This window comes from Esox lucius, chromosome 6 (genome assembly GCF_011004845.1).
Source record: "Esox lucius isolate fEsoLuc1 chromosome 6, fEsoLuc1.pri, whole genome shotgun sequence".
NCBI lineage: Eukaryota > Metazoa > Chordata > Actinopteri > Esociformes > Esocidae > Esox > Esox lucius.
The window spans coordinates 21,916,130-21,940,393 of record NC_047574.1 but is presented as its reverse complement, the minus strand read 5'-3'; the positions used below and the strand labels follow the sequence as shown (position 1 = coordinate 21,940,393).

At 40.7% G+C, this 24,264-nt stretch overlaps 2 protein-coding genes across 4 annotated transcripts in view; both read right to left on the bottom strand.

Moving 5' to 3' along the window:
* Positions 1–192: 192 nt before the first annotated feature.
* Positions 193–24,264, bottom strand: part of slc24a3 (solute carrier family 24 member 3) — a 70,661-nt gene continuing 46,589 nt past the window's right edge. For all 3 annotated transcript variants that reach the window (XM_010892324.4, XM_034292897.1, XM_034292898.1), the window contains 15 exons: positions 14,472–14,548; positions 12,145–12,219; positions 11,879–11,963; positions 11,566–11,673; positions 11,348–11,418; positions 11,164–11,189; positions 10,879–10,932; positions 8,556–8,683; positions 7,989–8,149; positions 7,213–7,486; positions 6,095–6,261; positions 5,879–5,993; positions 5,250–5,362; positions 4,462–4,527; positions 193–4,354 (listed from right to left, as the gene is read on the bottom strand). In XM_010892324.4, the coding sequence (XP_010890626.1) occupies positions 4,205–4,354; positions 4,462–4,527; positions 5,250–5,362; positions 5,879–5,993; positions 6,095–6,261; positions 7,213–7,486; positions 7,989–8,149; positions 8,556–8,683; positions 10,879–10,932; positions 11,164–11,189; positions 11,348–11,418; positions 11,566–11,673; positions 11,879–11,963; positions 12,145–12,219; positions 14,472–14,548 (1,670 nt within the window). In that variant the 3' untranslated portion in view covers positions 193–4,204. The remainder of the gene's footprint in view (positions 4,355–4,461; positions 4,528–5,249; positions 5,363–5,878; positions 5,994–6,094; positions 6,262–7,212; positions 7,487–7,988; positions 8,150–8,555; positions 8,684–10,878; positions 10,933–11,163; positions 11,190–11,347; positions 11,419–11,565; positions 11,674–11,878; positions 11,964–12,144; positions 12,220–14,471; positions 14,549–24,264) is intronic.
* On the bottom strand, positions 8,695–10,568 carry LOC117594602. The gene is made up of 2 exons (XM_034292899.1): positions 9,355–10,568; positions 8,695–9,315 (listed from the first exon to the last, which is right to left on the bottom strand). Exons 1-2 carry the CDS (start codon positions 10,547–10,549, stop codon positions 9,260–9,262), a joined length of 1,251 nt encoding a protein of 416 aa, XP_034148790.1. The 5' UTR covers positions 10,550–10,568; the 3' UTR covers positions 8,695–9,259.

Sequence of the window (24,264 nt, the reverse complement as noted above, 5' to 3'; positions counted from 1 at the left end):
AGTGTGTGTGTGGGAAGGGGTTGTATTCATTGAGAAATTACACATTTAAAATTAACTATTTTGTTATGGTTTTGTAATACTTAACTCCCACTCCCACTATTTCTCTGTTAGATCTAAATTTATATAGTCGATTTTGTAAAAATAAATGCTTTTTTGCAGAAGTGATGAAAAAGCAACAAAGGGATACACATATTACCTTAAGCATTTTTATTTTATGCTCAAGTAGCAGAAGTATTCTAAATTACATCTGAAATTACATTGGTACACAGAGTAAACAATTTTGTTTAGATCTCCCAGTTCAGGAGGCATACCTTGTGTCATTTGATTAACATTACATTATCAAACTCAGCAATCCTATACGCAACACCATACAGTCATCTATGAGGTCCAGTTCAGCTGCAGTATCCAGTGCTGTTTTTAATATATCATTTTAATTCAAATTACATTATAATTATTGTAAATTATGTTTTATTAAAATGTTTCCATGCGAGCTAACAAAGGACAGGGTGATATAATCAAATTCTCAAACACAACCAAACAACGGACTGAGGAGGTTACCAAGAGGGGCCTAATATCATGTCTATGAAAATATATTCAACAGATACATAGCTTAAGACACATACTGTACATAAATACATGTATGTACAGTAGATCTATGTACATAAATAATATATCACCATGTGAATATCACAAATTATTAAAATATGACTTTTTTTTAAGACAGCTCATTTACAGATATGAGAGTCTTGGTCATAGTTTGGTCAATTGCAAGCTCATGAACATAGTACCTGTTTTCAGAACTTAATCGTCATCAAACATAGACCCTGTCGTAGAGACAAATGAATAGCAGCTCAATACAATATCTGACCCCATTGTAAGCGGTAACATGGCCTAATTATGAGGTGCCAATGGAGATTTCTTTTTTACCTAAATGTATTGAATGCTGCATAGGGATATTTATAAGATATTTACCAAATAATACAATTGGGAGCCACTGATGTGTAGGCTTGCTTGGTAGATATCTAGATAACAGTCCCATTTTAATTCCAAGCTTTTCAGGGCAGACCTGTGTAAACCACTTAACCTTATTCTGCCCTAGAAGGTGCTTTCCCCTCTAATAGTAGAGGGAAATGCTACAACATATGTAACATCTGAAAATCTGCCATTTGCCTTCAAACAAAAATGGAAAAAACAACATTTACACTGTAAAGCTCTCAATTATTGCATTATAAATAATCTGACATTTTAAAACCCTGTTTTCCTTTGACATAACTACTCATATACCAAGGCAAATAAATAATAAATGATCAAACATTCTTAAAAATAAATGCTAAATAATTTCAATACTTTGTACATTCTCTTTTTTTTTTTACCCCATAACAATATATTGTGCGATTGGTCCATTAAATTTGTTTTTACAAGTCTCTCAAAAGGGTTGATAAAACATTATTTTCATCTTCAATAAATGTTATTTGCATGAATAAAATAAACATATCAGCTCTTGAAGTTCCAACAAATAGTGGTGTGTTAACCTGCTGTATATGTTTACTGTGGTGTAATAAATATAATACATTTTCAAGAGCCAATGTGATTAGTGTCCTAGAATCACCTGAAGTTCTATTATACACCACCTGAAGAGTTCCCTTAAACCAAGGGTGCTAAGGAAATAAGCATATATTTAAAGGGATATTTCTATGTCCTACGTACACAAAGTCAGACAAAGTCATGGATAAGGTTAGATCTTCTCTGCATATCATTTGAAGAATGTTGTAGGTATCATTTGGTTATCTTAGTGCAACTGCTGTAAGTCTTTAGTGGATACTTAGTCGGCTCTTCACAAAACCAGGGAAATAAAACGAACTATTTTGGACCAGACTTGCTTGGGCAAGCTAACTACGTGCTTACGTAAGCTAACTAATAGCTTGAAATTACAGCCAGAAATCTCAACTATCTTCAGTCACAGCTAAGCTACAACTAGAGGTAATTCAAACTATATGGAGAGAATGTCAAATGGTATCCACAAATTAGTAATGACTTCGGGTAACTGAGTAACTGAAAAAAACATAAAGATAAAGAAGTATTCCTTTAAATGTTGCACAACCATTTTGACGAACATAAAACATTATTCCTTAAGAAAACATACAAATTACCACCCCAACCACATTCAATTAATGTCAAAGTTCAGATGCTTTATTTAAAGTGCATCTCTAACTCTATGAATGATAATTCTGGCTGGGAGTACTCATTAGTACACTGTGCTCCAGTCAGAACAAAAAATAATAATTGTTCAAACAGGAAGACTAGCTAGGCAAAGTACATTTGGTAAATGTTAATTTGAATAGAGAAAATATGTAGGAAACCAACATTCTGCTGTAGTTCATAGTTATGCCCTTAGGTGGCAGCACATATCTGTCTCTTGAGCTCCATGAGTGGAAAGAACGAGTTCGTTGTTTTACAAATGCCTGCTTCATTTTACCCAGAGATTGTCCTGATAATCATCAAGAGGGGACACTGATGGTCTTTGAATCTGAGGTTGGCTCCCATCTTGGACAGATACCAGATATAATATACTTCAATGCAAATATAGATGCAGCTTCTCTGCTAAGGACAACAATATTCTATCTATGTATGGTAAAATCTAAATCAAGTCCACCATTAAGTAACTTTTCAGAACTCCACTGCAAGAGTTGAATGCTGAAAGGATGTTCACCCCAAAATTGACTTTAGACTTGAGTTTCACAACATGCCCAGCAGTATTTGTGACTCTATGCTTTGCAGACAAAAGGCCCAAAATAATCTTCAAAAACAAGGTGTGTTGGTTATGGTTGAAAATAAATAATAAAACATTAATAAATATAATCTGTATATCTGTCTGGGTGCATTTACACAGGGAAAAAATAATACATGCCCCTCATTAAAACATAATTTCTCTTGCAGAATGTTAAATGGTTCTTGCTCTGAAAGTAGTCTGTGGGCCAGCCTACTTTAATCAATGGTATAGCTATTTTTAAACAGCCATGAAAAACTTCAGCCACCGCTAGATAAAACTCTATGGAACTTTTCAGACTGTATGAGCATGTTTAAAAAAATCTTATTAGTAATGTATTACACACGAAATCAACTTCATATTTGGTTAGTTGTTAATTTCAGGTGATCTGGGCAATCAAAACTGAGCATGTCGAAAGTTAGCTGAAGTTTGTAATGGGTCTGTATAAAAAACCTGAAACATGGATAACAGTTTCTCTTACTCATTTATCTCTTAACATACACTTGTTATCAGGCTGAGGAACCATTAAACATCAAATTGGAAAAAAGGGAAATTCTCCTTATTTCATTGCACATTATATATTTTAGAGATATATTTAACAAAGCATATCTTGACCAACCAAACTGAGCATTTATCATGTCCTCTGCTGAAACTTTATGCCCTCTCTTGACATCCAATCCATATATAAAATTCATTGGCCAGATTTAATAAAAAGGTTTCAGAAGTGTATTGGTGTTGATACCATTGCTGAAAAACATGGTTTGTGTGTGCGTATACAGAAGAGTCATATTTAACCATTTGTCTTCAGCCAACTATTTACATCAAGTCACATGGTTCATTCACCTTAAGAAATCCTTTCCATTGATTGGATCAACACTAAGAATTGTAAATATTGTTCAAAGAACAGAACTATTCCAGTAGATTGTATCAATTCTCATCAGACCTGCTTTCTCTAAGCCAGTTAGCAGCTAATAAACACATTACATTATAAAATATCAGCAAGATCACACTTTAGAATATAATGCAGTTTCAATAACCTTTACAAAAAAATCAAAAACTAAATATTCACATCAAAGCAGACAGTAGTCGAACATGATAGCTTTGTCCACAAGTTCTGTACTGTGTGAGAGGTTTTTACCAGTCAGTTTGTGTTTTTGCATGTGTTTTCTATCAACCTGTTTTAACACGCACACACATATGTGTGGGCAGACACACACACACACACACACCACTCCATATTGCACCGACCATAAAGACAAAAACGAAATAAAATAAAAATGCTATGCTTTGAAAAATAAAAAATATTTGAGTGGCAGACTGATCTCTCCTAAAGAGGACTGTCTCCAGGAGAGATGGGACATAACTGTCTCCAAACGTGAAGGGGAAGGACCGTCTCAAGGACAGACAGGGACAAGAAAGAAAATTAAGAAGTGGATCTCAACGGTCTCTGCAGGTTGGCAGATTGACAAAGATGAAGATGTTGTACTCGATGAGGATGGAGAAACAGAGAAAGATTGAGTACATAAGCAGACACAAGAGGCCCAGGCGACGGTCCAGTTTCCACCCATTCAGGTGAACACCCAGGACCTGATAGGGAGGTGGGAAGAGAAGGACATGGTATTTACTGTTGTCTCACTGCGATGTCAAGTCTGTTTCATTTAACTGGTAAAGACAAGCATGACGCAGGCGCTCACCGTGAGGAACACCGACCCCAGCAGAAGGGCCACTGAGAAGATGAGGCCTTTGCTGTTCAGTTTAATCTGAGGGATGAAAAACAGTTCATAGTTAAAGCGATTTCCATCACTTTTGCGTCACCTGCACTTTTGCAATGTATTCAATACAGTTCAGCTTTTCCGTGCGAATCTCAATCCTTCACTAGACCCACAGTGGACAGCTCAGTTCCCGAACACGCACACAGTAAACGCCTTCATTGAAAATAATCATGCAATACTCAACACTAGGAAAATAACAAGGCAGCAACGCTTGCCTGTGTGCTCCTGGGAACAGATTTCTGTAGGCATTCCTTGGCAGCCACATGTGTGTTTGATCTAGAGGGGTTCTAATACACTGGGTTACAGGTGCACAGAGTGCTGTATTTCTTTCGGACCGCTGACGGCTACTTTTCACCTCTCTTCCTGCTGTTAGGAGCCTGGCTCTCATGTCAAGCTGGAAGATATGTTTATCTACAGAGCTCACAAAAAAACACTCCCATGACTGCCTGAACATGAAACGACTGACTGGTACCGTGCTTAGACACAGCCTACATAACAGTGGTACAATTTGACAGGAGCCTTACGGGTCCTGGGCAGATCAATTGTGTCATTTCTCACATGATAGAGCAACATCAATATTGCTTTCACAGAAATGGCCGGACCAGGTAAGGGTCAAAGTGGTGGCTCATGTCAGTTTAGAGTGTGCGTTGCTGATAGAGGTAGCGAAGTTGTTAGGTACCCAGCGCTAGGAGAAACGCTGTGTTACTTACGTAGGAGCCGTAGTTGATGCAAATAGTCTGCAGGGCCCAGGGTAGACCGAGTCCAATAAGGATATCAAACACATTACTGCCTATAGAGTTAGACACAGCCATATCCCCAAGACCTAACGGACCAAGAGAGACAGCCAGAGAGGAAGGGATGAAGCAGACAAAAAGAGGAGAGATAGCAAAAAAGGGACCAAACCAAGGAGAGGGAGGGAGAGAGAAGTCGGTCAACATCGGTGACATCAATAAAGAATTCTGACTCGCTGAGTTATTCTGATCACCCCAAACCCAATGACAACAAAACAGACCCTGTCAGTAAATGCCTTTCCCTTTTCTCTTAGACAGATTCATATTTGATGGGGTGAGCCAGAATAAACACAGATAAAAGGATGGAGGAAGGGGCCACGCCGCTCACTCCTCCATCCACGTCCCTCCCATTTGTGACTCATTCAGGGGGGACGCTGGAAGAGGGCAGGGTGCCAGCCAGATATCAAACTCTCCAGTTCTACCTCATGGCTCTTCACTGTTGCAAGTAACACAGCCAAGGTGGATGTCTTTGGCTCCTGGGTGTCTGACTGTTCATTGGGCGATGTGAGCAGCAGGCCAAAACAGCCCTGGTGATACTGTGTCCTCACCTTGCCGTGCCACTATAAGACTGGCCATGCAGTCAGGGACACTGGTGCCGGCTGCCAGGAAGGTGATGCCCATGATGACATCAGGGATACCCAGAGTGTACCCGATCACTGTCACCTGGAAGAAAAAACACACAGATGTGTGTATGATGGGTCTGGGTGTGTCGATCTGGCTAGCTGTACGTGTGTGTGTATTCATGATAGAAAGTGTGTTCTCACCATCCAGACCATGATATAGGAGAAGGCGGCAATCCATAGGGTGGAGGTGATGAAAGACACCATGAACCACCTCTCCCAGCGAGGGATGGCACAGTTAGGTACCGTGAAGAACAACATCAGGCACAGAGGCCAGGCCAACAGCCACTTGATCTTATTACAGCACCCCGCTAGAGAGAGAGAAGGAGAAATGTTTTTACTTTTAAACCCAGACAGAGATGCTAGTTTAGAGGACCCAATACAATATTGTACAATATTCTAAGGACCTCAGCATTAATACTGCAGACCCTGATGTTTCTTTGGACTAATATATAAAACATATAAAACAAATGTCAAGATCAGCTTTGTTCTATCTCTGTAAAATTGAAAACATTTTAAACTGTCCAAAAATAATAATAATATTCTTTTATTTCAACATTTTGACCATTACTCTCTCCGGATACCCGGAAGAGACATTCAATAAATGTCAACTAAATAAGGTTGGAAGAATTATTTAAGTACTAACCCGTCTATTCTGGCTTCTGGTAAAGGCTAGGGCTGGTTTTATGGTTTTACTGCTAATCTACAAAGCACTACATTTTGATTTGCTCCTACTTATCTCTCTGAATTGGTCCCGCCAATACTGTACGTATGCTATGCTCACTTAATGAAGGCCCTTTACCGTTTAACAAACACAGTTAACAAACAGCTGAAGGCCCGGATTTAAGTCTTTACTGAACACGCATCTCTTCAGCAGGGACCGTGACCAAGAATCTGGCCCTGTAGGTGTAAGTCACTGAACCTACAAAACACCCATGCTTTCTCTACCTGGGGTGGTCCCCTCTCTCCACTGGGATACTGTCTCCTAAGTTCTATCACGGGGCTTGAGTCCCTGACTTAACCCTCGTTCCCCCATGCCATCGCTAAGAGGGTTCATCGGGTCGTGTTAGGCTTTCCACCATTCCCGACGCGAGTGGACTGAGTCACTGACAAGATCTTCCTGTCCGGCTTTGCGCCCATTCTGGAGCTTGTGCGATTAAACAGAACTCTGTGGCCTTGTCTTCGGGTGGTTGAGTCACAATAAAGAGAACTCAGAGAGACAGCATTTGTGTCAAAACCTGTTTATGTTATGAGAAATGTACCTGGGACGTGAAAGGGTATAAATGGCCCTTCTCCTCCTTCCTCCTCCTCCTCTTCCTCGTCGTTCTCATTATTCTCGTTGTCTTCATTTTCGTTTTCCGTGTCGTTATCTGCCTCCACTTCTCCCCCGTCGTCCTCTCCATGGTGACCACGACGACCATTGACGCCCCTCTCTGGTCCGCCCAGTCCATTCTCCAGGCACCGCCTGCTGGCGACCTTAACTGTGACCTCTGAGTCTCCGTTAGTGAATGGCCGGGTGCTGATCAGACGCTGTCGCTGCACAAATGCAGGAACACATATCATGACACTGTACCAATTAGGTTTAGGTTCAGAATAAGTACGCTGTACAAACAGAACCATTTCATTCTCACAAAGCAAACTGAAGCCCAATCATGCATGCCACTGGCCCTGGTTATCTGTTTGTGTGTGTTTATGGTCGTACCTCAGTGATGAGCATGCAGGTGTCCCTGGTTATCTGTGTGTGTGTGTTTATGGTTGTACCTCAGTTATGAGGTTATCTGTGTGTGTGTTTAGGGTCATACCTCAATGATGAGCATGCAGTTGGCCCTGTTTATCTGTGTGTGTGTGTGTGTGTTTATGGTCATACCTCAGTGATGAGCATGCAGTTGGCCCTGGTTATCTGTGTGTGTGTTTATGGTCGTACCTCAGTGATGAGCAAGCAGTTGGCCCTGTTTATCTGTGTGTATGTTTATGGTTGTACCTCAGTGATGAGCATGCAGGTGGCCCTGGTTATCTGTGTGTGTGTTGATGGTCGTACCTCAGTGATGAGCATGCGTGAGGCCATGGTGAGGCGTGTGCGCGGAGAAAAGTGGCTGGTGATCATGATCCTCATGCCCGCTTCAGAGAAGGACAGCTGGTGGGGGTATGCTGACAGTAACTCATCTACCATCAACACCGATGGCTTTCTACGAAAGTTAGCTAAAGCACAGCAAGTGGGAAAGAAAGAGAGAAAGTAAAAGAGAATGTAGTAGAGAGGAAAAAAAGAAAAGATAGATGGAAAGACATGAGACAAACCTAGACAGACATATAGTCACAGACATCTGTATGGCAGAACCATAATTTATGGTTCTGGTTTATAATTTATGCATCCATAATGTACCATATAGTATGGCTACATAAAAAATAGCAAAAGTTAAGGTTTATAATTCATGCATCCATAAAATGTACATTGACAACACAGCTCATGTTCTATCTTGTTTCTATTATGTCCTGTTTACTGTTTTCTGTAGTTTGGAATTGTATTTGTACATTATTTAAATCACTTATATACTGGAGTTAATCATTGGTATTTGCTATAACGGGTGTGACTAATAAAAGTGTGTACCTTTCTTCAGCAAGACAACGGTGGCATCACAGTTGTCGCCCAGGTCATTGTTACTGGCTGTGCCATTCCCCAGGCCGGATGGGTTCTTCTTCCACCTCTCCAGGAAACGCACAATGTTAGAGTTAAACCTAGACACACAACACAAAAAATGTTAGAGTTAAATCTAGACACACAACACCAACAATGTTAGAGTTAAACCTAGACACACAACACCAACAATGTTAGAGTTAAATCTAGACACACAACACCAACAATGTTAGAGTTAAACCTAGACACACAACACCAACAATGTTAGAGTTAAATCTAGACACTCAGAACCAACAATGTTAGAGTTAATGGGATATTTGGGGTTTTAACATGTTAGACATAATTTTTCCATGTACTTTTGTTGAAGCTTCCAGACAGTTGTTTTGGTTGTCCAGTTGTGTGCACAAGACATATACTGCAGTCACGTGACACGCCAAAATAAAATAAAAGTCCATTTTCAACTAGTGATGTTTACAGATTTTTTTTTATATGGCTTGTGCACGCAACTAGACAAAACAACTGTCTCGATGATGCTCCAACACAAAGTAAGTGAGAAATTAGGTTTAACAAGCTACAAACTGAAATATCCCTTTAATCCTAATCACAAAACCAGGAATGTTGGAATTAAACTTAGACACAGAAAACAGCAGTATGTTTGAACCGAAACACAAACAATGTTAAGAGTTACACTGATACAGAAAAAAAGAACAAGGAACAGTACACAACGTTATACCTCTACTCAAGATAAATGACGTCATTTTACACGTTATACCTCTACTCAAGATAAATGACGTCATTTTACACGTTATACCTCTACTCAAGATAAATGACATCATTTTACACGTTATACCTCTACTCAAGATAAATGACGTCATTTTACACGTTATACCTCTACTCAAGATAAATGACGTCATTTTACACGTTATACCTCTACTCAAGATAAATGACGTTATTTTACACGTTATACCTCTACTCAAGATAAATGACGTCATTTTAAACGTTATACCTCTACTCAAGATAAATGACGTCATTTTACACGTTATACCTCTACTCAAGATAAATGACATCATTTTACACGTTATACCTCTACTCAAGATAAATGACGTCATTTTACACGTTATACCTCTACTCAAGATAAATGACGTCATTTTACACGTTATACCTCTACTCAAGATAAATGACATCATTTTACACGTTATACCTCTACTCAAGATAAATGACGTCATTTTACACGTTATACCTCTACTCAAGATAAATGACATCATTTTACACGTTATACCTCTACTCAAGATAAATGACGTCATTTTAAACGTTATACCTCTACTCAAGATAAATGACGTCATTTTACACGTTATACCTCTACTCAAGATAAATGACATCATTTTACACGTTATACCTCTACTCAAGATAAATGACATCATTTTACACGTTATACCTCTACTCAAGATAAATGACGTCATTTTACACGTTATACCTCTACTCAAGATAAATGACATCATTTTACACGTTATACCTCTACTCAAGATAAATGACGTCATTTTAAACGTTATACCTCTACTCAAGATAAATGACGTCATTTTACACGTTATACCTCTACTCAAGATAAATGACATCATTTTACACGTTATACCTCTACTCAAGATAAATGACGTCATTTTACACGTTATACCTCTACTCAAGATAAATGACGTTATTTTACACGTTATACCTCTACTCAAGATAAATGACGTCATTTTAAACGTTATACCTCTACTCAAGATAAATGACGTTATTTTACACGTTATACCTCTACTCAAGATAAATGACGTCATTTTACACGTTATACCTCTACTCAAGATAAATGACGTCATTTTACACGTTATACCTCTACTCAAGATAAATGACGTCATTTTACACGTTATACCTCTACTCAAGATAAATGACATCATTTTACACGTTATACCTCTACTCAAGATAAATGACGTCATTTTACACGTTATACCTCTACTCAAGATAAATGACGTTATTTTACACGTTATACCTCTACTCAAGATAAATGACGTCATTTTAAACGTTATACCTCTAACTCAAGATAAATGACGTCATTTTACACGTTATACCTCTACTCAAGATAAATGACGTCATTTTACACGTTATACCTCTACTCAAGATAAATGATGTAATTTTACACGTTATACCTCTACTCAAGATAAATGACGTCATTTTAAATGTTATACCTCTACTCCGGAAAAATGAAATTGTTTTCAAGCCTCTTTACATGTTGATGTTTGGTATTGGTGGTTTCAGACAGACTTACTTCATTATCACAATGTAGCCAAAATACATCAGAACCAGTGTCAGTGACTCCCACCTGGAACACACACACAAAGGGATTCAATTGATCAGATCTTAGAACTATGCACTGCAACACATAGGGTCAATTTCATGGATTTAAATAAACCAAGTTTACTTCTAAAAAATAAGACTTCTCCACTGTCCTTGAATTTTTTATCCCTGACTAGGCTTTGTCCATGTTCTGCGAAACACACCCATAATGTATGGACATACGTACTGTACACAAGAAACTGAAAGGTGTACTCACCAAGAAACCTTTTCATCATATATGAACTGTAAGGAAAAAAATAAGAACGCTACTGAAAACATGTGACAATTGGAAGGACAGCAAAATGCTTGTGGTTTCACTTTCCTCTGATGCACCTAAACGTCAGTGAATAGATTCCACATTAAGTTGACTAGTTTGGTGTGTTCAGCCTGCGCTCACTCACCACTATGAGAGCAGTGATGGACAGGGTGTAGTAGACGGAGTCTCTCATAAGAGACCAACGAGACAGATGCACTGCCTGAGAGAGAAAAGAGAGAGGAAGATAGGAAAATAGAAAAGAGTCAGCAAGAGTGGACGAGCCAACACTTCAACCTTAGGTATTCATCTCTTCCTGTGTGCGTGTATGTCCACACATGCCTATATGAGCCAAGGTACAGAAACCTGCCTGTCCAGCGAATATTCCACAGACTCCGATGATGCAGAGAATATTGAAGACGGCAGAGCCCACAATCGTTCCTACCCCCACATCACCTTTAGCGATGAACACACCTGCACAGGGACACAGAAAAGACCCCAGGGTAAAACTATAGTCAGCCATGGAGGGATACACACTGGCACATGTTAAATATGGACATGACTAATGCAGTGCACTTCACTGTCAGTCATTAAAACGTAGAGTGACTGATGATTAAAGGGACGAAAGAGGTATGTGGGTGTCCAATGCCAAAGGTGTCTACGTTTGTGCGCATCATACCGATGACGGAGGTAAAGAGTTCAGGAGCTGAGCTGCCCGCCGCCATGAAGGTTGCACCTGCCACATCTTCACTTAGATGGAGACGCTGAGACGGACAGACGGAGAGACAGAAAGATAAGTAAATGAGAGGATGGCCGAGCGACAGAGGGAGGTAAACCTAGAGGGTGAGCAGAAAACCCATTTTCCAAAGGAGAACTGTGTCCTTGAAATCCACCGCCAATGAATGGACTCAAAGTCATTTATAGAATAGTATATTACATTTTTACCTCACATATCTTCTCCAGAGAGGGAACAAAGTAGTCATCACACACCAAGGCCAGTGCATAGAACATGTACATAGCCTGGAAAGGAAGGAGACATCACACAGTCTGAAATACACATGCATCAACTAACACAATGATCTCTGCAGTCCTGTGAAACCTTCCCTCCGTGTGGTGCATTGTTAGAGTTCCTCAGCTCAACGTGTCAGTCTTTTCTGAGAAAGTCTCCTAAGCTGCCAGCTAAGCTTCTGTCCAACATCTGGCGAGCCAGGAAGCCAGAAACAAACCCTGCATGGAGGCTTACCAACTGTCTTAAAGACACAATGCAGTTTTTTCTTTTGGCCGCAGCCCTTTTCACCACATTTTCCTCCCTTCGCCAAAATTCATCATTTAAATCATTATCCATGGCCCTGTCTAATTGCAAATCCCAATGGATTTGAGAGAGTTAGAGATTGTGGCATGCCTTCTTCCAATGCATCCATGCCTTCTTCCAAGGCATCCATGCCAAGCCATTCACCTTTTTCCACATTCATTCGGTTAGCTGTGCAGGTGTTGTAGCTTGGAATACATTTGTAATTGTTCAATTTTAAAAGACCATCATATACCATACAAGGTCTTAAATGACTAGACTATTTAAAAACCAAATTGCATAGGATATTCCATGATACATGACAAATGTAAAACTACTCCACTGCTTTGCCCTGTTCTTTAACCTACGTGGCTACTCATCTGGAATCACTAGGCTTCTCTTGGATGTCTTAGAGAATCTATTAGTCCTGAGGTGGTATGTGGAGTTTCTTGGGTGGGGAGGCAGTGCTGGGTGGGAGACTGGGCTTACTTTTATTTTGTTTATGAAACACATATTTTCCATTCCGCATTTTTTAACAAAGCGGAAAAAAATAGGGCACATCCATAAATAATTTGGGGAGCTCAAATGTGTTCACCAAACTCTCTACTTGCTGTGTCCAATAAAAGGTTTTTAAAACAGCATTGCAGACCCTGAGCCAACTGAGGGAGTCACTAGAGTGCGATGAGACCCGGAAATCCCATTCTCTCAAATCTGGGCATTTTGGGCTCTGCACGCTTAGATTGCTTCCCACCTGGCAGGCCTCTCCTACCATGTGACCTGGAGAGGATCTTAATACTGGTGTTCCCCAAGGCTTGGTTTTAGGCCCTCTCCTCTCTGATTATATACACCAGGCCTCTAGGCCTTGTCACATCCTAACTTGGTCTCTCCTATCACTGCTATGTGGATGACAACTCAACTGTTCTTCTCTTTCCACTCTACTCAAACCCAGATGGCAACACGCATCTCTGTATGTCTGGCTGACATATCTGCTTGGATATCGGCCCACCACCACAAGCTCAACCTCAAGATGCAGTGGTGCTAATCCATCCATGTCTTGATTATTGCAGCTCATTGTTGGTTAGTCTCCCGTCGTGTGACACCAAACCCCATGCAACCTATTCAGAATACTGCACCGTGCCTGGTGCTCAACCTTCCCCAGTTCTCCCATGTCACCAACTACTCTCACTCCACAGGCTTTCAGTTTAAATTTAATTCACTCCAAGGCCATGGTGCCTACCAACAAAGCAGCAAGGGCAGATACTCCTCACTTCCTTCAGGCAATGCTCAAACCTACATCCATACCCAAGCTCTTTGTTCAGCCACTTTTCGGCTTTTAGCTGTCCCATTTTCCTATGGGAGGCAGCTCTGGATCTGCCCAGTAAAAACTCTTCTCGGTCTTTGCACCCAATAGTGGAACGAGCTTTCCCTTGAGGCTAAGCCAATTTTCAGAAAATCGCCATCCAACAGCCATCCTTTCTGTTGCCTCCATGTACTAATGCTTGTTATTCTTGATTATGTTTATCATTTATTTTGCCTTCTTCCCAGCACACACCTATGCCGATAGCTAAATTATAGAGAAGAATGTACATACTGAGTAGCGCGCTTCACCAAGCTTCTTAAAATGTATGCATTACTGTAAACTGCTCTGCATCAGATTTTCAGGCAAAATTGCTAAACTGTAAACAATGCTTCCCACATTCCTGGTTGATACTGTCCAATTAGCATCGCCCATTGGGCTTCCCGGCCACCCGACAGCTAGCGGCAGAGTCAAGGCTTGAACCGAGACTGTGCTAGTCAGCTTTGTGCTATGAAAGAGGCCTCTGCTCTTAAATGTATGGTAACTTTGCAGTACAGACTTCAAAGAGTCAGACTGAAGCAGGTAATGGCAGCGGTGTGTGTAGTATAGTGTGTAATTTTTTGTATTGGCGCGTGTACTGTAGATGTTTTTTTGTTGCGTGTGTGCTGAGCGTAGAACGGCACTCACAAACAGGACGTGCAAGGCCACTGCTCCCTCTGTGCGCTCCTGATTGGTGAACAGGTCAGTGGGGAACTCGTGCAGCGCTGTGGAGAAAACAGAAAATGCACATTACTAAATGGGGGAGGAACAACGTCTCATTCACTGCAGCAGAGACACGTGCACCGCCACAGTCATGCCGAGTCCGTTTGAGTGACAGGACCTAAATATAGCCATGGCGTGCCAGTGTGTGTCGGCGTGTATTCCTGCGTGGAGCCATGTGCACCCGTTTGCGGCGTGTGTGTGTTTGGGCTCTATGTGCGCGTTGATGGCTGTACGTGCGCAATGTGCAGTGACATTCTCCCTCTGAACAGCCAAGAGGTTGAGTGAGTCAGTGAGCCTCAGTTGGCCCTCAGTGCCCCAATGCAACGCTGTACAACACAGCACATCATGATACAAAACGGCCCCACAAAACACAGCGTGTGTCAACTCACAGGAACCCACAAGGCCCCACAGAGGGAGGGAGACAATGACAGAGAGAGACAGAGGGAGACAGAGGGAGAGCGGGCTGAGAAAAGGGAGAGCGAGCGAGAGAGAATGAGAGAGTAGATTGCCAAGGGTGCGATGTAGTTGATGTGACCACACTACTTAAGAGCATGTACAGTGGGGAGAACAAGTATTTGATACACTGCCGATTTTGCAGGTTTTCCCACTTACAAAGCATGTAGAAGTCTGTAATTTTTATCATAGGTACTCTTCAACTGTGAGTGACGGAATCTAAAACAAAAATACAGAAAATCACATTGTATGATTTCTAAGTAATTAATTAACATTTTATTGCATGACATAAGTATTTGATACATCAGAAAAGCTGAACTTAATATTTGGTTCAGAAACCTTTGTTTGCAATTACAGAGATCATATGATTCCTGTAGCTCTTGACCAGGTTTGCACACACTGCAGCAGGGATTTTGGCCCACTCCTCCATACAGACCTTCTCCAGAGCCTTCTGGCTTCGGAGCTATCGCTGGGCAATACAGACTTTCAGCTCCCTCCAAAAATTTTCGATTGGGTTCAGGTCTGGAGACTGGCTAGGCCACTCCAGGACCTTGAGATGCTTCTTATGGAGCCACTCCTTAGTTGCCCTGGCTGTGTGTTTCGGGTCGTTGTCATGCTGGAAGACCCAGCCATGACCCATCTTCAATGCTCTTAATGAGGGAAGGAGGTTGTTGGCCAAGATCTTGTGATACATGGCCCCATCCATCCTACCCTCAATATGGTGCAGTCGTCCTGTCCCTTTTGCAGAAAAGCATCCCCAAACAATTATGTTTCCACCTCCATGCTTCACGGCTGGGATGGTGTTCTTGGGGTTGTACTCATCCTTCTTCTTCCTCCAAACACGGCAAGTGGAGTTTAGACCAAAAAGCTCTATTTTTGTCTCATCAGACCACATGACCTTCTCCCATTCCTCCTCTGGATCATCCAGATGGTCATTGGCAAACTTCAGACGGGCCTGGACATGCGCTGGCTTGAGCAGGGGGACCTTGCGTGCGCTGCAGGATTTTAATCCATGACGGCGTAGTGTGTTCCTAATGGTTTTCTTTGAGACTGTGGTCCCAGCTCGCTTCAGGTCATTGACCAGGTCCTGCCATGTAGTTCTGGGATGATCCCTCACCTTCCTCATGATCATTTATGCCCCACGAGGTGAGATCTTGCATGGAGCCCCAGACCGTGGAAGACTGACAGTCATCTTGAACTTCTTCCATTTTCTAATAATTGCGGCAACAGTTGTTGCCTTCTCACCAAGCTGGTGCCTATTGTCCTGTAGCCCATCCCAGCCTTGTGCAGGTCTACAATTGTATCCCTGATGTCCTTACACAGCTCTCTGGTCTGGGCCATTGTGGAGAGGTTGGAGTCTGTTTGATTGAGTGTGTGGACAGGTGTATTTTATACAGGTAACAAGTTCAAACAGGTGCAGTTAATACAGGTAATGAGTTGAGAACAGGAGGGCTTCTTAAAGAAAAACTAACAGGTCTGTGAGAGCCGGAATTCTTACTGGTTGGTAGGTGATCAAATACTTTTAAATAATTATTTAAAAATCATACAATGTGAATTTCTAAGATTTTTGTTTTAGATTCTGTCTCTCACAGTTGAAGTGTACCTATGACCTCTACATGCTTTGTAAGTAGGAAAATCTGCAGTGTATCAAATAATTGTTCTCCCCACTGTATGTATGTAGGGAGAGGAAATTGAGGAGGTTTGTAAGACATTATATCTTAGTAACAGCCTTGCGTGTCTCTCAGCAAGTGCATTAAATCCCTCTGTTCCTCCATCCCTGTACAGAGACATTCTCCCAGTGGGCACTACTGTATTATTCAGTTGGTAGAACAGCAACAGACTGGAATTAGACAAAGCTACCAGTGCCAAGGCTAGTGCCCATTTTGCTGCCCATCACTATACAGGGCTATCATTCATGGAGCCAGGCAGCCAACCAAATGTCTGCCAACAGTGCAACAAATAAGTATGGCTCCACTATACTCACAGACACACTCAGACACACTCAAACACGCGCACACACGCACGCATGCACACACACACACAAATATAAATACACACACACAGGCACACGGGTGCGGCTCATTTTAAATACCCAAACCGTACTCCAACTAACAAAAACAAACCAACAACAATAAATCAACGACATCGACAACAACAGACAAACACAAACACTGAAATGAGAGCCGCCAAGAGACTTAGATAAACAAAATGCTGTAGCTTCCATCCCAATCACAGTCTTATTATGTACTAGGTCAGTCCAGGTGAGTTAGGTTCAATGATTCTTGGTCATAGCCGGGGTTGGGTTCATTGAATCCCTGAATCTACCGAATGAATCGCTCATTGACAATAGCTTTTGTAAGATTATGTCAAGCTATATTAAGCATGGCACTTTGTACTATGTTGTTTTCAAACAGTTTTGAAGCAGAATAATGATAACCACAATAACAATCACAAATGCCTTTTAGCAGATGCTTTTATTTGCAGCGACTTAAGAGTCAAGCGTGAACCTTTAGGCTGTTGCACGGGTGGTCCGGGGATGAAACACACTAGCCACGACCACCCAGCTGAGCACCACAACGCCAGGAAGAAGGAACACACGAAAAGGTTTGAACTCTACCTCGAGAAACATGACTTCTATGTGTTTTCCAGTCAGGATGAAGCCCTAAGAGGTGTGAGTGTGCAGGGCTGGAGAATAGAGGGTGTGTAGTCCTGTAATAGACTGGAGAGGTGCCCAGCGCCGAGACAAAACACCCCTGCAGGAAGGACACTGCTTCACATCCGCATACATTATGGTACTTAGTTTAAGACCATGGAACCCATCTCCCTACGTGGTAACAGTTGTACAGCCACCATGGCTGTAGTCAGTCTCATCATATATTCTGTGAACAGTCTGATGCCACGGTAATAGCATTAAGTGCCCTGTCCCTTACTAAATACATAATGTACCGTACCTACTGCAGTCTGGTTTGCGGTATAGTGCCTTACTGGAACATGTGTAATCCTCTGGTCTGTAGGACGTAGCAGCAGGGCTAGGGAGAATCACATTGTTTCAGGACAACACAAAATAGCGTAATGGATGTTACAGGAGCAACAGCTGTTGCGTCTTCAGTGAAAAACCATTAGAGGTATGATACGATTTGGTTTTACTCTAAAGAACATTACACAAGATACTTGTATACACATGGGCGCGCACACACACGAATGGACACATACACACTTTTGTGAGATCTCTATCCTTCTGTGGACAGAGAAAGATATTCTCATTCAACATCCTTATCTCCCCTAACTCTATATACTAACCGCCTAAATGTAGGTTTTGCCCTAGACTGTCTTACTTGCTTTGTGGGGATTTTCTGTCCCCTTTTTAGGTTAGTAAAACGTGAACTCACATTCACACAAATCTACTCCAAAATCTGTCTCAGAGCACAGCGGGTAACATCAGTATAACTTTACGGTTCACCTCTCCAGTCAAACTACTCCTGTAATCCGAGTCATCTGGAAATCTTTTTTATTCAGAATTAGAATCCAATCCACTGAGTCCTCAGAGGCAGTAGTAATTATTCCCCCATTCCTGATATCTTCTATTATTGCATATTTGTCACACTGAATGGTTTCATATCATCATAATATGACAAAGGGAACCCAAGTAAACACAAAATTCAATGTTCAATGATACTTCTATTTTTTGAAGGAAAAAAGTTATCCAAAAATAACTGGCCCTGTGTGAAAAAGTGATTGCCGCCTTAGTTAAAGCGAAAAAGTGATTGCCCCTATTAAAAAAAGAGAACACTGGATGCATCTATAATGAACAATTATAGACCTGTATCAAATATCCCTTTTAGAGCCAAGATCATTGAGGAGGTTGTCTTCAATCAACTCAGCAATTTTGTGATCTCAAGCAGTCTCAGACAAATTTCAGTCAGGCTTCAACTTCAACACAGTACTGAAACGGCCCTGATTAAAGTTTTGATATACAGCTGAATGCTGATTCTGATAAAATAACAGTTCTGGTTCTATTAGATCTCAGTGCAGCATTTGACACTGTAGATCATAAAACACTTATAGATAGGCTGGAAAATTGGGTAGGACTTTCCGGGACAGTCCTTGATTGGTTCAGATCTTATCTAGATGGCCAGAGTTACTTTGTCACCACTGGTAATCATGAATCTGATAGGGTGGGTATGACAAGAGGAGTTCCACAGGGATCAGTTCTGTTCAATCTCTATATGGTCCCTCTGGGCCAAATTCTACAGAACAACAACATTAACTACCACAGCTATGCCGATGATACTCATATATAGCTCTAGAACCATATGACAACATATAGACTCTCTGTGTCACTGTATAGAGCACATTAATACCTGGATGAACCAACATTTTCTAAAATTAAACCAAGATAAAGAGATTATTGTGTTTGGCAACAAAAATAAAAGAACAAGTATTAGTAAAGAGTTGGATTCTCTGGCCCTTAAAACCAGGGATCAAGTGCGTAATCTTGGTGTTCTAACAGACTCAGACCTCACATTTAACATTTATCAAAATGGTCACCAAAACAGCATTCTATAAAATATAGCCAGAATCAAAGGCTTGGTGTCCCAAAAAGACAGAAGCTTATACATGGCCTCTTAACTGGACTCCCCAAAAAGACTATAAAACAGCTGCAGCTCATTCAGAATGCTGCTGCTAACATGTTAACCAGGACCAAGAGAACAGAGCACATAACTCCGGTTCTTAAATCTTTGCACTGGCTTCCAGTCAGGTACAGAATAGATTTTAAAGTGATGCTTTTAGTTTATGAATCTCTGAATGGTTTAGGACCTGAATAAATTTCTGATATGTTTGAAGAATATAAACTAAGCAGGACTCTTAGATCCATAAACACAGGTCAGCTAGTAAAGCCCAGAGCCCAAATTAAACATGGTCAAGCTGTGTTTAGCAGTTATGCTGTACACAACTGGAATAAACTACCAGAAGATCTTAGAATTTTGAAATCCAGGTTAAAAACACTTCTCTTCTCACGTGCCTATGACTGAGCACTTAAACATCACCACACTGTTTAGCCTTATAGTTTCCTATGTTTTTATCCTGTTTTTCTTATTTTCATATTTTCTTACTATTTTTTATTATTATGATGTTGTTTTGATGTTTTCATTTGAGTATTTATTTTTATGTTATTGTATTTTTACATGTTTTTCTTTTTCTTTGTAAAGCACATTGAATTGCTTTGATGAATTGTGCTATATAAATACATTTGCTTGCTTGCTCAAGGCCTGGAAGACTTATTGAAGGAGCCATACATTCTTGTCTCTGAAAGAGAATGTCCAGTAATTAGTCCATGATCTGAGCCTGAAGTGTAATTGGGTTATTCAGGAGGACAATGGTCCGAAACACAAGAGTAAATCAACCTCAGAATGGCTCAAAATTAAAGGTTTGGAATGGCCAAGCTCTTGAACCCGATGGAGATGCTGTGGCAGCACCTTAAACGGCCAGTTCATGCTCGACAACCTGTTGCTGTAGAATTACAGCAATTCTGTAAAGAAGAGTAGGCCAAGACTATTTTCAATTTTAGGATGTGTTTGGTTACAGTTGTTGCTGCTAAACATGGTATAAACTGTTATTAATTTCAAGGAAGCAATCATCTATTCACACAGGACCAATTGGTGTTGGATAGCTGTTATCTTTTAATAAATACAATTATAATCAACAGTGAATTTTGTGTTTACCTGATGTGACACCTTTCAGTGTGGAAAAATCTGCAATAATAGAGGAAATCAGGAAGGGGGCAAATATTTTTCACGACACTGTATTTATGATTGTAATGAGAGTTTGTGTGTGTGTGTGATTGTGTGTTTATGTGTGTGGACACTGACCACATCCGTCCTAATTTCACGAGTTGGTGGATGATCAGGCAGGACGTCCCCTTGAAAGAACTGAATGTATGAAGGACAAACATAATATCATTGTACATATTACAAGAAAATTGTATAAACATTTATCACAACTTAATTCAAAACCCAGATGCAGCCTACTCTACACACGATGCAGATACACTAGCAGGACAACAATGACAAATGCTGTGTTAGTATTGTTTTTCTAATCTATTCTGTTTTAAGCCTAACATGACAAACACATGAGCACGCATCCATGCTTATGTCTGCCACCACAAACATACACACACCTAAAATCCCTGACTCAAATCTGGACTGGATCAGGCAGGATTGGCCTGAGCTGGGAGCTGGGATGACTTGCTTGGGGCAGAGGGCTGCTGAGGAACAATAGAGACACTTTTGGTCTCACTCTCTCTCTCTCTCTGTCTCTGCCTCTGTCTCTATCACTCTCTCTGTCTCTATCAGTCTCTTTCTCTGTCTCTCTCTCTACTTACATAAGCAGCATCACAGTGATTACATAAGGCTGTATGTTACCGAGAGACAGTGAGAGAGACAGAGAGAAAAAGAGAGACAGAGAGAAAAAGAGAGACAGAGAAAAAGACAGAGAGAAAGACACATATAATGACTGAGAGAGGGACAGAGAAAGAGATGGGGGGAGAGACACATAAAGGGACAGAGAGAGACAATTCCTTCCAATCCTCTGTATATTAAAGAGGTCTCTTTTTAAGGGCAGTAGAAAAGAGCACATTAAGTGCAGTTACAGACAACTGATGGTTTTCACCCTGTGGTGTGGTTGGTTTTCCTTTGTGATGTGAAGATGGAGTGTGTGTTGTTATAGAGACTTGGCTGAGCTAGCTGTCTACATCACAGAATGCAAACACACACACACACGGTTCACCTATTCATAGTTTCCTCCTTTCATGTGAAACAGATTAGATTGAACTAGCTTTGTTTGAAATGTGCAATTTATAAATACACATTGATTTGATCTAGGCTTGCAGTTATGCACACACACATGGACACATGCATGCACACATCACACTAGCATTGTTGTGTTGGGGCAGCTGGGAAATTTAGTTTTTCATAGATCCTTTCATAGCTCTAATCCACCAACTGTATAAACATAATCTTAGTTAATCCCAAACTAAAGTCTTGCGTAATTGTTCAGATACAGCATTAAGTTCTGGCACCATACCTGATAAAAGATGCAATTGGAGGCGGATTGAAGACCTCCAGTCTCTCTCTAATTTTCTATGGGTCAAATGTCCCCTTTTTCTGTTCACAAGAGATTTGTTAACACAACATTAGGCCACACATGCCTTTGAATGTTACTAAATATGTTTTTCAAACATACAGTGCCTTCCAGAATTATTAAGGACCTTGATAAAGATGAGCATGATATTGATGAGGACCCTCTTCAAAATTCTTATTAACCAATCTAATAAAATATCTTCCAACTGATGTATATACAGTGGATATAAAAGGTCTACACACCCCTGTTAAAATGGCAGGTTTTTGTGATGTAAAAGAATGAGACAAAGATAAATCATGTCAAAACATTTTCCACTTTTAATGTGACCTATAATGTGAACAATTCAATTGAAAAACTAACTAAAATCTTCCAGGGGGAAAAATGAAAAATTAAAAACCTTACAATAACCTGGTTGCACACCCTCTTATAACTGGGGATGTGGCTGTGTTCAGAATAAACTAATCACATTCAAACTCATGTTAAATAGAAGTCATTACACACTTGCCATCATTTAAAGTGACTGATTAATCACAAATAAAGCTCTGCTGTTCTAGTAGGATTTTCCTGACATTTTCTTAGTTGTATCTCAGAGCAAAACGCATGGTCCGCAGAGAACTTCCAAAGCATCAGAGGGATCTCATTGTTGAAAGATATCAGTCAGGAGAAGGGTACAAAATCATTTCCAAAGCATTAGATATACCATGGAACACAGTCAAGACAGTCATCATCAAGTGGAGAAAATATGGCACAACAGAGACATTACAAAGAACTGGACGTCGCCTCCAAAATTTATGAAAAGACGAGATGAAAACTGGTCAGGGAGGCTTCAAAGAGGAACTGCAGGAATTTCTGGCAAGTACTGGCTGTGTGCTAGATATGACAACAGCTCCCAATTCTTCATTTGAATGGGCTATGGGGTAGGGTGGCAAGACGGAAGCCTTGGCTGAAAAACATCCAAGCCCGGCTGAAGTGTGCAAAAACAAACATCAAGTCTCCCAAAAGCATGTGAGAAAATATGTTATGATCTGATGAAACCAAGTTATTTTTTTGGACATAATTCCAAAAGGTATGTTTGGCGCAAAAACAACACTGCATATCACCCAAAGAACACCATACCCACAGTGAAGCATGGTGGTGGCAGCATCATGTTTTGGGGCTGTTTCTTCAGCTGGAAACGGGGCCTTAGTCAAGGTGGAGGGAATTATGAACAGTTCCAAATACCAGGCAATTTTGGCTCCAAACCTTCAGGCGTCCATTACAAAGCCGAAGATGAAGAGGAACGACCCAAAGCACACATCCAAGTCCACAAAAGCATGGCTTCACCATGATTAACATTTTGGAATGGCCTAGCCAGAGCCCAGACCTGAATCCAATTGAACACCCGTGGGGTGATCTGAAGAGGGCTGTGCACAGGAGATGTCCTTGCAATCTGACAGATTTGGAGCACTTTTGCGTGGGCAAATATTGCCATGTCAAGATGTGCCATGCTAATAGACTCCCACCCAAAAAGACTGAGTGCTGAAATAAAATCAAAAGGTGCTTCAACAAAGTATTAGTTTAAGGGTGTGCACATTTATGCAACCAGGTTATTGTTAGGTAAAAAAAAAATCTGTTTGTTTTTCAATTTAATTGTTCACATTATAGGTCACATTAAAAGTGGAAAAGTTCTGACATGATTTATCTTTGTCTCATTCTTTTACATCACAAGAACCTGAAATTTTAAGAGGAGTGTGTAGACTTTTTCATATGGCCTGAGCCATTAGAATATCTAAATATGTGGATGCGCATTCAGTCATTCAGAAACCTATGCTCATGATTGCTGTCTTGTTTGTTGCTACTTCAACTGCCCAAACAAACAAATACAGTTATTATGAGAGAAACTGGTTGATGTGTACTGGGCTAAAGGGAGCCTGGTCCCTCATCTTAGTGTGCCAACCTACGTTTTAGAGGAGCTTAATAGCTTTCTGGCAGACAGGCTTTCCTTTTCAGAGTTGCTTGGTGAAATTCATGCTACTGTTGATTTCATTGAGAGATTCTCCTTTTCTTCACAGTTGAGGCCATGTGGAAGCGTATGGCTACGTCTGTGGTTGCGGTGTGCCACCTTTGGTTAAACGTTGTGGGTGCT